The sequence below is a fragment of the Gavia stellata genome, chromosome Z (genome assembly GCF_030936135.1).
Source record: "Gavia stellata isolate bGavSte3 chromosome Z, bGavSte3.hap2, whole genome shotgun sequence".
Classification (NCBI taxonomy): Eukaryota; Metazoa; Chordata; class Aves; order Gaviiformes; family Gaviidae; genus Gavia; species Gavia stellata.
The window spans coordinates 45,005,504-45,021,285 of NC_082637.1; the positions used below are offsets into that span (position 1 = coordinate 45,005,504).

At 37.9% G+C, this 15,782-nt stretch overlaps 1 protein-coding gene across 1 annotated transcript in view; it reads right to left on the reverse strand.

Annotated features, from left to right (window-relative positions):
- The window catches only part of FRMD3 (FERM domain containing 3), a 148,016-nt gene that overhangs the window by 17,764 nt on the left and 114,470 nt on the right, over positions 1-15,782 (reverse strand). The window contains exons 7-12 of the mRNA XM_059833898.1: positions 12,536-12,623; positions 10,627-10,715; positions 8,244-8,307; positions 7,127-7,215; positions 3,782-3,856; positions 3,137-3,205 (exon numbers count right to left, since the gene is read on the reverse strand). Coding sequence (XP_059689881.1) covers positions 3,137-3,205; positions 3,782-3,856; positions 7,127-7,215; positions 8,244-8,307; positions 10,627-10,715; positions 12,536-12,623 — 474 coding nt within the window. The remainder of the gene's footprint in view (positions 1-3,136; positions 3,206-3,781; positions 3,857-7,126; positions 7,216-8,243; positions 8,308-10,626; positions 10,716-12,535; positions 12,624-15,782) is intronic.

Below are 15,782 nucleotides of genomic sequence, written 5' to 3' on the forward strand. Positions count from 1 at the left end.
CATATCAGAATTCTTTTGCATAAATTAAAATAGGACTTGAGCTATCGTAACAAGCTCTGCACACTGAACACGGCTTTAAGCTGTGCGATGTTGCACCCTCAGCAGATATAAACCCTTCAACATCTGAAGTGTAAGAGAAGGTTTTGTGCTGGTTTACTTCCCTTTACACAGCCTGACTCCTTCTCATTTCATGCAGGATTTCAGTGGGTTGCTCCTCTCCACACCACACAGCAGACATGAGTATGTGGCTTCAAGGAAGGGGAAGGTAGAGAGGATATAAATAATTTTCCTGATGTTGTTCCATTGCATCTGGGACTGCATAAACAATTAGTTTTGGTTTGAACACTGCAGACTAAAGACTAAAGCAGGAACAGCTGTATCCCTTCAGTTAACAGATACACAGTGCTCTCATTCTCAGGCACCCCAGGCACTGCCTCTGCATCATGCTTCCAGGTGCTCAGGCTGGTTTTCTTTCTTGTATTACTTGGCTCTAACAGGCTTTCCTGGTAGCAGGTGTTGAACTTTCTCAGAAAAGTTTGAGGAATGCTGTTGATTTGTTTCAGTCATGAGGCTCATAAGCCTAAAATCATATTACTGAGAGAATAAAATGGCTCTTTAGACTAAAGTTATCTAGCACTTACATGAAACAGGCCTGAAGCAAGAATCCTGCAATAAATCTGAACCATCACATTATAAAACACTTACTTTTGACAAAAGCGAAGATGAAAGGGAAGAGCATTCTACTTGACTTCAAATGGTACGTAGGTACAGTGCTGAAGTGTCACAAAATGCATTTCAAGTTTGCACAAAGACTCAACTTAAAATCCTACATAGATAAACAAACTGAACAAAGCACCTATTGCAAGTGAAAAGAAGGGACTGTATGTTGCTGATGGTTTAGGTAAACTCAGGACACAGATGTCCTACTCTAAGTCACGTTACATGTCATTAAATATTCTGTGGGGATAAACAAGCTTTCTTGCTCAGCAGCCATGATTCCTTGCTCATTAACATATGCCCAAACCTGCTTATGTCCTCATTTGCATTCTGTGAGCAGTCTCTAATAATTGTTCAGTTTAAACTTTCACTATACAAAGAAGTTTTTCACTGAGATTACTGTAATTACAATCACTACAACCCAACGGTACCTCCACAGACTTGTTATGCATCCTCTAGATGTTTGCGCCTGCTGTAAAGAGCTATCAAGTAACTCCCAAAATAGGAGTTGTGCCTGGGAGCATAAGGCTCCCACTCCATAGTTATTTACAAAGATCCCTCCTTCAGGCATGCCCTGGAAACAAAATATTAAATCATTCACTGTGTATTTGTCAGAAGAACTTGCCACCACATTAATGCTGCATGACTACGCACTCCAACATATTTTCAGTCTGTAGTGCTTTCAGTGTAATATCCAAACACAAAGATACTGAATAGTAACCTCCTCACAACTACATGTTTCCTTCTCAATGCAGCCATGGTACCACTGAATTGACTTTGAGGGAGGGGGCGCAGGGACAGAAAACTTTATACATATATAAATATATATATTTACCTTAAATCATATGATTTCCTCTAAATGTTTTGCATCTGAAAAACTACCATTTCTGTCCCCAAATCCTCTTTCACAAAGTAACTTGTTTCTAAAGCTTGCTTTTTTTTGGAGCTGAAAATTTTCTATGCTTTTTCCTACTTGTGCTATTAGAAGGACAAGCTATCTACTGGTGTTTCCCATTTCAAAACCTGCATTATAAAAACACTTGAAACCATTAGACTTTTTCTTAGTCTTTCTAAGAAAATGAACTTGGAACTACCATAATATTGTAAATACAAGCATTTTAAGAAGGCTAATCATAAAAAATATACATTACTATTTCTGGGTGTTAAATCCATATGACATTGCTCTATAAATTTATTTGCCCTCTAATCTGTTTCTTTATGTACACTAAGAGTTTTAAATTACATGTTTAAAATACTTTAAATACTGAAAGCAAAGAAAAGTAAAATACAAGCTAGAAAATAATTTTCTGTGACCATATTTTCTTATCCCATGGAAGAAAGAAACCCTATGGAAAGTAGCCAATAAGCTATTTCCTTATGTGAGTAACTATTCTCATTTAAAATGCATGTTTGTGCCCAAGTAATCTACCCTGCCTTAATGATGGATCTATATTCTGCCTTCTGTGTTCTCAGTTAACACATTCTAGATGATCACTTACCCCATTTTTAAATGTAATCTGCAAAAGCATGTTCAAAAGCATCCCTGCATGGCCTTACTATTAATTACATAGTAGGGTTGGACAACATATTTATAAATATTTGCTGCAAATAGATTTCTATCCTTTAGTAAAGACAACCCACTTTTCTCTCAAATATAGATGGAATAGCCATATTCAACTAAAAATAAACCAAACACACACCCTGCCCCTGAAAAAAATCACAATAAAAATAGGGATATGGCTGTAGAATTTCCAGAAATTTAAGTAAACTTTTAAAAAAGTTTTAAAATAGTTTTTTCCTGCTGGCCTCTTTCTTCTTTTCCAAAGGACTTTAATTAGGTTCTTACCAATTTTCACTGTCACTATAAAGAGTGACCAGAAAGTATTAGTTTTCTTGCAAAGTCCAGCTGTTTATTTCTAACAAGCCAAATCTTTTTTCTCCAAAAAAATGATTCTCTGATCTTTTTTTCTCTTTATTGAATGAAATTCTTGCTTTTTAATCTATCTGTGTTATGGAAAAACTAACAAGTATACCTTTAAACATACCCATATACATACACAAAACAGAATCTTCAAAACCGGGCAAGAAGTAGGAATGAAATGACAATGTACTTTTCTGTCAGGATCATATAATAACAGTCTATGTCGTAACACAGAAAATAATATAAGCTACTTATCTGACTGACTGAGTAAACCCAGCTTCGAAGCAGCACAGATTAAGTTCCCTTGTGTAAGACAGAATACACTATTGTCAGAATTTTGTAACACTGGCAACATGTATTTCCCAAGGCTTGCATGCCTCGTTGTGTAAGCTCAGAATGACAGCCATTACATTTCACAGTAAAGGAAACAGAATTTCTCTGTAGAGAACGACAATCCTCTTTAGTCCTTAAACTTCAATACTGAATGTCAAGACATACCTGTGAACTTCAGGAGGTTCCCTCTGGATTTTAGAGCTTGCCTCCACAACCTCTTTAGCTACTTTTCCACTGCATTAAAACATGAAATAAATATTCAAGAAAATACTAAGGTGAGCTCATTACATGCCAAGCACTATACATACATGAAAATTAAGTTACATCCAAAAGAAGAAAAGGAAAAGGCAAAAAAAAATAAATCCCGTGTAATGCATATATAATGTCCCAGATTAAAAATTCTGCTGACCACTTGTGTGCAAAGCTACTGAAGAAAAAACAATCTTTTGTAGTAGAACGCTATGTGTGGGACTGGACTGCCCCACTAATGCACCCCTGGTCCCGAGTTGCCCAGTTACAGGGAGCATACAATCTCCACACTAGCACACATCCTTGTTTTTACAGAAACTGCACAAAAAGTGGAGCCCTGTTCTGGCGAAACTGCTCTTTGACAGAAGTCTGCATGAAGCCTCCAGTTTATTTTATAAGTGACGCTAAAAAGACATCAGAAAATCTTTTGAATCCTGACCTGGATTAGGTATGTATAGGTCCTTAAGAAGGAAAAGCCCTCAGTTTGCCATGAGTAATTACTGATGTTTTTTCTTACTTTCTGAAATGGTTTACCATGAAAAACAAACAGCAAACACCCACCTATATCGAAATCTACTGCCTTTAAAAAATATCTTGCTGCTGGACATAGTCTTGATCTGACTGGATTTTGCATACCTTGAAGAAAAAGAACAGAGGCTGTCACATTTTCAGCACAGTAGGAACCTGATAAGCAAAAATGAACAAGCTTTGTTATTTTTATACCACAAAGTAATATTCAGTAATTGGGCGTTCCAACTTTTTTTAAGGCCTTTATACAACTTAGAATATAAAGTGTACATAAAACAATTCAGACAGCACAGAACAACTGAACATAAAACAAGTGATTACCTGGATAGGAAAGCAAGAAAATTAAATGCCGACACTTGCTGCATCTCTAGGGACTTTCATTCAGTAACAACGGGATGAAGGGAAGACCATGGTACACCAGAAGCCCCTAGGACAAGTTTGCCCTAACACCACCTTGTTTGTGGGAAGATATGGCTATTTCCACTTTCCCACTAGTAAAGCAAAGAAATAATAAAGAAGTGGTAGCACTTGTCTCCAAAATTAGTTGGATTTCCAATGTCGCCATACAGTCAACTTCTTAGTAGTCCACATCATATCTTACTGCTTCTCTCTAATCATGGAGTACACAGCAACCTTTTATCACAGACTTTTATTACAAAGGTCATGGAAGAGTACTTCAGACATGCCATCTCCTTGATGTTCTCTGCCTTCAAAATGGCAAATTGATTTCATATCGAGTCTCTCATTCCCAGTCCCTAATACACAATCTTCTCTGATTTATATCTACTTGAAAATAATCACAACAGTCAACCCTGAGCCTGGATCGAGACAGGACTAAAGCTCCGTTTTTCCAGACATGTCAAGAGATCACGACCTTCTCTTAAATTCCAGGTCTCAAGCTCTTCTAAGCAGAGGAGAGGACCAAATCTAATTAAGGCAAAGTGTCGTTGTCATTAAATACTTACACAACCTGGCTACATCTCTTTTAATCTAATTAGAATACCTTGTTGGTATCATACAGAACATAAACAGACAGGATTTACCTAATGCTGTTAAATAACTAACAGTCCACACTGTACAGCTCAGTTTCTCTGAAATGTGTGAAAACTGCCGCTGTTTCAAAACTACTATCCTAAGCCTTTATTCACAGTTTGCTTTGGCTTTAGTTTCATGTTTGGAGGATTGCTGTTATTTTTCTGCACTCCACATATTAACCATTACTATTTTCCAAGCTATCAGCCAGGTTCCTCTCCACTGAAATTCACTACGGATCTTCATTTTACTAAAGTAGTCCTCTTCTAAAACCCACCAAAATTGAAACAGGCCAGCACAATTTTAAGCAATCATGCTAAAGAAATAACCCCACAGTAGTGCCCTGAAGACATTTGGAAAGTAGGAAAAAACATGAGAGAAGCAGGCCCGCAGACACAAGGTCAGAGAAGAAAGAGGTGGAGGAGGTGCTCCAGGTGCTGGGGCAGAGACTGCCCTGCAGCCCGTGGAGAAGGCCATGGTAAAAGAGGTTGTCCCCTTGCAGCCCATGGAAGACCACGCCAGAGCACATATCCACACGGCAGCCGGTGGAGGACCCTGCACTACAGCAGGTGCACATGCCCTGAGGGAAGCTGCAGCCCCTGGAGAGCCCACACAGGAGCTGGCTCCTGGCAGGAGTTGTGGCCCATCGAGAGAAGCCCATGCTGCAGCAGTTTTATCCTGAAGGACTGCAGCCCATAGGAAGGACCCCTGCGGGAGCAGTTCGTGAAGGACACTGAAGCCGGGGAAAAGTGTGAGGAGGAAGGAGCAGCAGAGAGAAACTGCTATGAACTGACTGCAACCCCCATTCCCCATCTCCCTGCATTGCTCTGGGCAAGGAGGACATAGAGGAGCCAGGAATGAAGGAGTGAAGTTGAGCCTGGAAAGAAACAGGGGAGGGGTGGTTTTAGTCTTGTCTTTATTGCCATTTAAAGATAGAGTAAGAAGGTGAGAAACAAATTAAATTAAATTAACTTTCCCCAAGTCAAGTCTGTTTTGCCCATGACAGTAATTGGTAAGCAATCTTCCTGTCTTTATCCTATCTAGATGCATCTGGCATCTAGTCAAGGCCAAACCCACCACAACCTTGTATTTGTGACCAAAACCCGAACAGTTAATATTACAACCATTTACAATAAGAACAGAGAGATGACATCCCTATGAGTCTCCCTCAGACGTAGTTACTTTGAGCACTAATTTCTCTCCTTTGGGTGGAAATTGTTTCCTATTCCCTATATTTATTTCTAGTAATATAAAATAAAACCACTCAAACACCATGCACTATTTTCCTACTTACACGAATTTCCAAAGGAAATAACTTCCTGATAATCTTTTTATTAATTCAGTCTCAAACACAGCAGATGTTAAGACAGAGAAATAACAGCTCTGTTGTGCCTGCTCATATTTCCTGTTCCGTCATTGAATATATCGACTAGATTATATTGATATATTATTGTATCTGTGTTGAAACAAAAGAAGGAATCTTCTCCAAAATAAAGCAGGTCATTAACATCCATGTTAGAAGACATGTTCTTCCTACCTAGTTATTATTTACCCTTATAGCAGCCCCCTGATGTCGCTATGCTCTAACAGAGAAACAGTATTTTTTATCAAATACGCAAGATGCTGTAAGGAGACATTAAGTAGCAGGAATAAAAGCTACATGCTAAAAGGGTAGCATCAATAAACAGATTTAACAAAGTCAATGGAGGGCAGAAAGAACGCATAGGAGCTTTTTAATGAGGAATTATTTTCAGGTTCCCTTTTAGGGAATAGGGATAAAGATACCCCTCTTTTCTTGTCAATTTACAGGCTTTTATTTTTTTAAATGAGATGGCTGGCATCTTTCAAAATCTATCTAAGAACATTTACTTCTTTTTTTGTTTTCCAATCATTGCAGAGAATTTCTTTTTTTTTCAATCAACTCCTACTACATCTTGGATTTCAAGTGGGAGAACATTACTGACCAGCAGAAAAGCCCAGAGAATCAAGCATAACAGACGGTTTCCTCCATTCTCAAGGTATTCAAAAGCAGGGCTAAGACTAACAGCTATGTTCCCAGACACAAGTGCAGTACTGTGTCCATCCAACATCACACTCCAGAGCAGCAAAAACAGTGTGCTGGTAAAAGTGTAATTATTCACTGCCAAAACCCTCCTGCCTCATTCAGACTTTAAACAATTTATAATACTGGCTTGAAATTAAATAAAATTCCTCATTAACTTGCATATTTTCTGTTTGCATTTTGAATTCTGTTAATGAAATGGAACGTTTCACACTGAACAATCTTCTACTCACGTGCAAAATTTTTTTACTTTTAGTATAGATAATGACCCCAGGTTTACATACTTGTAAAAAGCCTGGTTCTCCACCCCACATTTCCAAAGATGCTTGCAGGCTGCTGGTGTAGAGGTATGGAATGACAGCACAGCCTTTTTCTAAGTGCAAGGAAAAGAAGGCAAATAAAAGTAATGAAAATGCTGAATTCTCAAAAATTGAAGTAGCTGTATCTGACGGCATCACCATGAGCCAGATACACTGAAGACAAAGCTTTCCTGTGTAGCCTCAATCTGTGATTCACCCACAGAAGTACAACCCATATGTAGCGGATAATTAAACTGCCCAGGCATTTGTTTCAGAAGTAAAAGGAGACATTTGGAGGGGGCAGAGAAGAGCATACGTGCAAGTGGCTTGTAGATTAAATCTGAACCAACTGTTTTCAGGCCAAAATCAAAGGAGGAAAGTCTCTGTGTTCAATATTCCACATCGCACAGTTGTTGCACTACTTACCATCCACTTCTCCCTGTTCCTTATGTCCTACTGTCAAATCCTCCTTGCAACCACGCAAACAGCCCCTGATACCTCTGGCATAATTTCCTTCCTCTGTTTTCTATTCCTCACCTAGATTGCATCCAAAGCCATAATCTTGGGCTATATCACTCTGCCCCAGGGGAAGAACTGATTATAGCATGCTATAGGCAAAAATCTCCATGATTTCAATGGCAAGAGCCCAATGATAGGACCCCTAACTACCTAGAACAGACTGCAGCCTATTCAGCTGACCAAGAGTTGAGGGGATAATTATAATTAGCCAAAAATACCTCACATTGATCCAGATTCAGCCCACCTGAATTTTCAATCATATACAGATGTAGCTTATGCTTTAGAGTATGTGGGTACAGCTTTAACGCTTCAAAATCCATTAAAACTTGACTACACAGGTGACCAAAACCATGAGCAATCAACACAGCACTGCATGAATGTTAAGTGAGAAATGTGTCAACCCTTTACAAATTAGACATTCTTTTGACAACCGCAATATTCACAATCACTCATATTCTATATTTTAGTTATAATATGAAGTACAATTATTATTGTTTCTAAGTTTGTTTAGTTAAAAAATGATGTTATGTTTTACTTGACTCTAAATCAAATACAGAAGTTCTGTAAAAATATTAAACCTGACCTCTTTCTGAGCTCCAAACACATAAAAAGTCTTCCCTTCAAATTTCAGTTTATAGACATCACACCTAGAAAGAGAAAAATCATTTAAGTATAAGAAAAACAGATAGATCTGCATATAAAAAAAGCAACTTGCTTCCCAAAGTCAAGCAGGCTGCCAAATGACAAAGAGCCTCAACAGAAGTCTTACAACCTTTAGCATAAAAGCATTTAACATTCTAATTTTCTTTAGAGTAGAGAACATAAGCCCAGAGTATTTCTTTTACAACCCTATGCACCTTCAAAGAATTATGGTTGCTGGAAAATGAAGAGGAAATTGAAAGTAGGCAGAAGGTTATGTTTACATTCTATTTATTACACAGTTTGCAGTTCCTCATATCTTAAAATCTTGGAACATCTAATGTGATGAAATTGAGGGAAAGGCAATACTCTTAGCCTGTATATGTTGCATAAGGCAGCATACAATTTTCTAGACACAGGTACTTTTTACCAGCAACATCTTTATCCTTAAGTATTTGTGGTTTCATATCATACATCTTAGTAACTGGCTATTTACAGACAGAACATGATAGGAAGAAAATATTTGACAGCACTTATTACTGGGGCCTTGTGAGTTGCAGACCTATGTCAAAATTTAATTTAACCAAGGTTGAAAGCACAATCTACATACAGAATAGCGGTGCACCATATAAAGGCAACACGATGCCTCCGCTTAAATGGTAATGGAAATTTTGTCATTACCACAGCTAAAATGGAGACAGTAGTTTTTCATAAACTTCTCAAAAGATTTTCGATGTCAGATGGTTGAAATGGGAACAATTCTGGAGGCAAGAACAATGCTATCCCAAAAACTTTATAACAAGAGTTTTGCTTTAACATTAAACAACAACAAAAAATAATTCCAGTTGAGAAAGCTTTTCCATTGAAAAGGAAATCTCAAATACGAATTTGGATTTTTACTGGGTAGCGCAAATTTCAGCTAATATAAGTTAAAGCTACTAGCACTCACTTCAAGGTCTCAGAAGTGAAAGGAGCAGTATATGGCATTTAGATAAATCTCACCAGATAGACCTTCCAATGGCCAGCATAACACTGACACAGATTAATGGCTTTTCCTCTATCACTGTGTCATCTTCTGTCTGGTTTACATGCCAATGGACTAAATGAATACACCGAGATCTCCAAAGGGACATGTTATCCTTGAGTAACACGAAAAACTAAGTAAGTGCTGTGAAACTCATTTCCCACATGGTGGATACATACTCGGCAAGTGCTATTCTTTCCTCCCTGCACCATAGACTGACGTTACAATTACAGTCCTTACGCCACAAGCACAAACCACTGAAGCACTGTGACTAGGGCTACCTGAAATTAACCCTAAGGAAACTACAGCACAAATCCAGGATCACAAATGGATGCTATTTGACAGACACGTCCCCAGAGCTCCACATGGAACTGGATTGTACAGACAAGATTACACTGACTTTACACCTCTGAGGATTTCAGCTTAGTCAGCTCTCGGGGAGGTTTCTATGGATGTGCAGCAAAAAGTCCAGTTCTACATAAAAAACCACCTCACCATTTCTTCACCTCCTGCCCATCTTCTTCCCACAAGACAGGCTCAGAGCGCTGAGGTGGACCAGCCACATCTAAGTAACTGCTGTTGGCATCTGTTTAGCAGCAGGGCTAAAATGAGATTTATTGATGTCTGAGCATGACTGTTCTCACTCTGCACCACATTGCTGAGGGCATGGCCAGCTGCTGTTACATCACCTGCAGGAGCTCAGTTTTACCTCTCCCTCAAATGTGGCTGAGGCTGCCCAATTAAGTCAAATGTTTTACAGGAGCAGAAAAGAAAAGCAAGGCCAGACAAAACAAGGACAATTGCGTAAGTGTCCACTTCTTAAAAAAAGCGGCTGAAAAACGAAAATTCAAAGGCATTCTCACCTCCTCCTCTGCTTATCAAGTAAGTTCTTTTATAGTTTTCAAATCGAAGTTAATTAAATGAGGAAATAGCAACATTTCCAAGAGTCACAAATACAGATGCAGGTGGACTCTTGTAAACTCTTCCAGACATCTCTGCCAATAAGCCTCACTGGTGATTTACAGCATAGGTGAAAAATCAACTTACTCAATTTTAGCATTTGTGCATTATGTTGGCTAATGCACCGTGTGGAATAATTTTCACTGAAGGAAGAACGAGACCAAATTATTATTATTCTACTTCTCATCTAAGATCCTTTAAAACAGAAACATGATGGGGCAAGAGAAGGAATATTCACATGGTTCACCTTAAAGACAACAAATGCAGGTGAAGATAGTAGGAAGAAGGGAAGACAGGAGAAAAGACTCTTGCATATTAATCTACTCTTACTTCACATGCTTACCATTTTAACAAATGAATTCTTTTATTCCCCTGGAAAACTACAAATCCTGCAGCTGTGAATCCTAAAAATGTAGTCGTCCCTGTTGAGTCCTTGAAAGAGAAAAAAGAAATATAATTTTCCCCTCATCCAGTGAGGTACTTCTTACTGATAGCATGAATTGTTACTGCACTATAGATTACCTCTATTTCGTTCTCCTTTTCAAAATAAATTTTACCTTCAAATTGTACACTTCTAAAGAACAAAGACTGCTTTTGGCAATAGAAGCCTCATTTATATCTAGGCATTTAACTGAGTAACAGCATCTTATGCTTTGTTTCCATCTACCTGTAGCTGATGACAACAGGGAATCCTTAGGTATACTTACTAATTTTGTTGAAAACATATTTCTGTGTATGTCTCATTCTTAATGTGCTGACTAATTACAAACCAGGGATTCATATCTCTTCAACACTGATATTTTTTAAGATTTCACAGTACATTGTTCCTCTGTGAGATGTTGTGCTGGAAGTACTGCTGACAGACAGCATTTACTACTATAAGCAAGCACTCTTGAGTACAAATGAGAACATATGGTGATACTTGCCTTTCAAATAGGAAAGACCATTTTTAAAACTTTTAATTCCACAATAAAAGCTCTGGTTCATAGTTTTTGAGCAATGATTCAGGTGAGTTTTGTATTAACTGGATTTCCTGTCCATCCCTAGTTCCAGTCCCTCACCTTGCTAAAGCTAGTCAAATTTATTGTGCCTTATGTTCCACCAATAAAATAAGGAGGAACAGAAACAGTGATGCTTCTGGAGTAGTGCCACAGTACTGGAAGGAGCACGTCATAAGGAGCCAGGGAAGCATCTTGCTTTGCTGTTCACTTCAGAAAACTGAAAAATTTTCCTTAAGCATGGGCCATGAATCCCTGCATGCCCTCACACTACAAGCCCTGCCACACAGGTAAAGAGGAAATCCTGAGACAGTTTTTACTCTGTTCTAAGTGCCAGCATAAGTCTCTGGGACGCCCTCTGAAAATCTGCAGTATGGTTTCAATCTAAAGTTTGCTAAGTTGCTGACTTCACTGAGCTCTGAACCAGACCCTGTATTCCACACAGGACCACCATTCCTAGCAAAGCGTATATGAAATCTGATGCAGCTCTGTGTTAGAGCTGACTGTTGAAGGGTGCTCACCACCAGAACAGCTAACTGGACAGCACTGTTGTTCCACAAAAGGAGGTGGTATACAAGCCAAAGTAAAAGCAGCAGTTAAAACATGAAGCAAGTAACACTAAAAACAAACACTGCAGATTATGTAGATAAAACCAAGTAATTAAAAATTCAGGTGTAAGGGATAATCAGAACTGGTAACTAAAATCACCTTCTTATAGAGAACCATAAAACAGCAAAGTGGAGGAATATGCAACTGTATATCTGGTTCCACCCTCTGTACATTTGGTTTGTTGTTTTTCCTAAGATCTGCATATTTTGATGGTGTTTGTTTGAAAAACTAATCTGACAAGGACCAACAATTCATTGCATCTTCTGGACAAGAATACCGCTGAATCCTGAAAATCTTGGCAAACAAAATATTTCACACCTGGAGTATTTAGAGAAACCTTTCCATCAAATGCAAAGAAACTATGAAGTATAATCAAAGCTTTTGTCATGACATGCTACTACATTCTCCCATGATGTTCTGCTTCCTCTGGAGAGACCTTTCCTTTGACTGATGCAGAAATGTCAACCAGTCAATGTTCTTCCAAAGCTTAAAAGTAATATATAGTTGCAGGGCAAGTTCTTTTATAAATTACTCCCTCTTTGTGCCTGGATAGAAAACAGAGCTAGATCAATTCAGTTAAATGGTTTTTCACTAAATGTTAGTAAAAAGAACATTTTATTAAATGTTAGTAAAAAGAACCGTTACCTTGCAAGGATGAGGATCAACACCGTAAGTTTCCAAAGAATATGCTTTCAGGAGCAAGTTAAATTCAGCAACAGCTGGGCTCTGACCTCTGAAATTACAAAAGAAACAGTAGTTTGACAGCAAAAAGTAAATAGGAGAAAAAGACTTTTTGACTGGAGAGTTTAAATACCTAAAAAGGGAGGAAAGAAAAGTTCTTACTGAAATACAAACTATTTCAACCATGTTCTGTTTATAATACAAAGATAGAAAACTTTTCACATGTTTTTTGTTCTGAATTTTACAGTTCCTGATGTTTTCAGGTAAATTCTGATTTTTTTTCTCAATCCTGAGAAAACAATATGTTATGCAGTTAACCAGTTACGCAATATCCTGCAAGTATTCATTTTCTTTTTATATACATGGACGTCAGCCTGAATGTGAACTAAACCTCAGCATCTTTTTTCCACAAACTCTTGCTCCCCAACTCATTTAAAAGGATTGTGCAGATTAACAAACATTCCTTCCAGCGCAGGGTATAAACACGGCAATCATATTACACGGTCTACTCAGATGCATGCCTAATTATAGCAGTGCCTGTACCATCCTGACAGTTTAGAATCTGTCAGCATTTCCATTATATGCTCCTATATTTAGGGTGTCTATAATCAACTATGAATATACACTAAAGCCTGAAACATGGCATGAAAGAATTGAGTTCTAGAGGAAGTTTTATTTTTTTATTTTTGCTCTTCTAACTCCTGCTGTTGCAATAAGCTCTAACACAGATTTACAAAGCTTGTTTGTCAGTGAACTGTTCCAAATATTGTTTTATCAGGTATTTGCATGACTAGAGTACGTGATTCTGATCTATAATATGGTTTTGTGACAATGAGCAATGGTTAGGACCTTTAGAAAGGCAGGCCTCATAAACGCTTCTCATGCAAATTATCCAAAAAATGAGCCATAGACAAATCTTCAAGGAACACAGCAATAGCCATATTTTATGTTACCCCTGCCTTTTGGGGTCTAGTCTCACACTGTGACCAAGGGCACTTGGGAATCAGCATTTAAAACCCTGTGCACTGGTGTAGAATAATTTCCCTGAAAGTCTGTTATTCCCCAGTAGCTAGAAACCAACAAGCATTAACATATGAGATTCAGTATCCAGCCCAAAGTTCAGTTTAACAATTAAGACAATGTCTAGCATGCTTGTGGATGTCAAGTCCTATTTTGAACCTACCAAGCTGATGCCTTGTGGCAATGTGTCAATAACCTTTTCTATCACAAAGTTTTGATGCATGCTCATTTGTACTTCACTGCTTATCATCTCCCAGTCAGCCCCATGATAATTCTTTGGCTTCTTCCATGTGTCTTTTGGTCCTCCTTGATACCTCACTACTTGCAATTAATTGCAGATAACATTTCTGTTGATGTTCAGCTTTTAAAGAATAAAAACCAAACAAGATTAGAGAAGAAGTGCCTTCCTTTCTCCTTCCTTTTTTGGTCTCTTTCTTACCACTTTCCAGTGGAGAAAAACATGTATCAGGTGGAACAGCAAAAATTACAAATGTGCCCTTACACAGCTAAATATTTAAGGAGAGGCATGAAAGCAGCAAACAAAACAAAAATGCTTATTTTGCCCAATCAACTTTCTGATGGCTCTACTAAACTGTTTTTCTCCCTTTTCAGTACTAATAAATCACAACTTTAACTGTAATCACAACTGTTACACCATAAATGAGCCTTAAAAACACAAGTTTGTTTCATGTACCAACCAACTGCACAGGACAGAAGTAATTAACTAACTTGACTGAAATTACTTAGAACACTTGTGTTGCATAGTGAAAAGCTAAACAAATAGGCGGTTTGATTGCTTATTGGAAATAGGGCCTTACAGAAAAATAATATGATAAAATGCATCTTTTTCCCACCTCCCTTTTCTGGTACAAAGGAAAGTAGTCAGTCTTCTGGATTGAATGGTCCAAGAGTGACAAATAATTTGGAACAATGTGATTTGGGGGTTTGGGCATTTCCAAAAGGAAAAAATTATTAAATTGCAACTATTACTAGAGACACATTAAAAAAGAATTAGCACATTCTCCTCACCTATAGCCTCTGAAACTATGCTGTCTTTGTGCACATCAAGTGGAAAAAGCTGTGGTACTTGGAAAAAAAAGCAGAAGACATGGACAAGTTTGATCTTATCGGATTACAGGCTAATCAAATGGCTACTGTGCAAAGCCTTAAAAGAACATCACAAAGCAGAAGAGTCAAGGGCAATATCAAATGAAAAAATTCTCATTCATCCCTTATCAAGGGATTAATATTCAAGCCTTGGTAATATGCTTTTCATCTGTAACTTAGCAATGACATTTCCCTTACTAAATAAAAATGTAACTATAGCAAATCCTATGAGCAAAGAAAAGTCAACATTTTTTTATCAATCACTAATTTAACATTAGATATGCCTTTGACTGACTTTGTTAAAAAGCCTTTAAGCTTTCTACATGCAACAGCACAAAAATGTATAGAGTTTCCCCACTTATTCAAGTGTTTCAACTAATGCCTCTTACAGTGGAAAAACAGGGAATATTTAGACAACACATCTTTGCTGTTTTGTAACTCAGTTCTCTCAGGAAAGTCAGGTCTCTCTCTCAGTGCATTCACTCCTTTTGACCTCATACGACTTCCCAAATTTTTCAGTATGTATTCAGCATTAAATGGAAAATGTATTCCCTTTCCATATGTTGCAGCCACTATAGCACCCCGGATATGGATCACTTGTGAAATTAGAGCTCCGCAGTTATTAGCTATGAATTAATGATTCAGCCTACGAATCAATCAATCTAAAAGTTCTTAATAAAAATTTAATTAAACAAAGACTTTAATAGAAGACTGAGAAGTCTGCAACACATTTTGGTTTTTACTTTAGGCTCATAAGAAGTACACACTAGAGTATGTCCAAGCTCTGTTTATTCCCCGCAGGGCCCCCAATTCTGAAGCACTTCAAAGGCCAGGAAGCTCAACAGGGATTACTTCCAGGGTGTGCCACAGCAATGATCTACTTGTTTTGCTGGCTGCCCACACCAACTCACTCTGGAATCTTCTCCCCTTAATACCTTTCCTTTGAGGTATGTATCTGTTACAAACTGAAGTAGTGAAACTTAGTGGAAGTCAAGGATGAGATAGCACAGGATTGAGCATTAATTCCTTTTAACAAACAGAGAAGACTATATAGCAATAACAGCAAAGAAAAAGCATTTTCAAT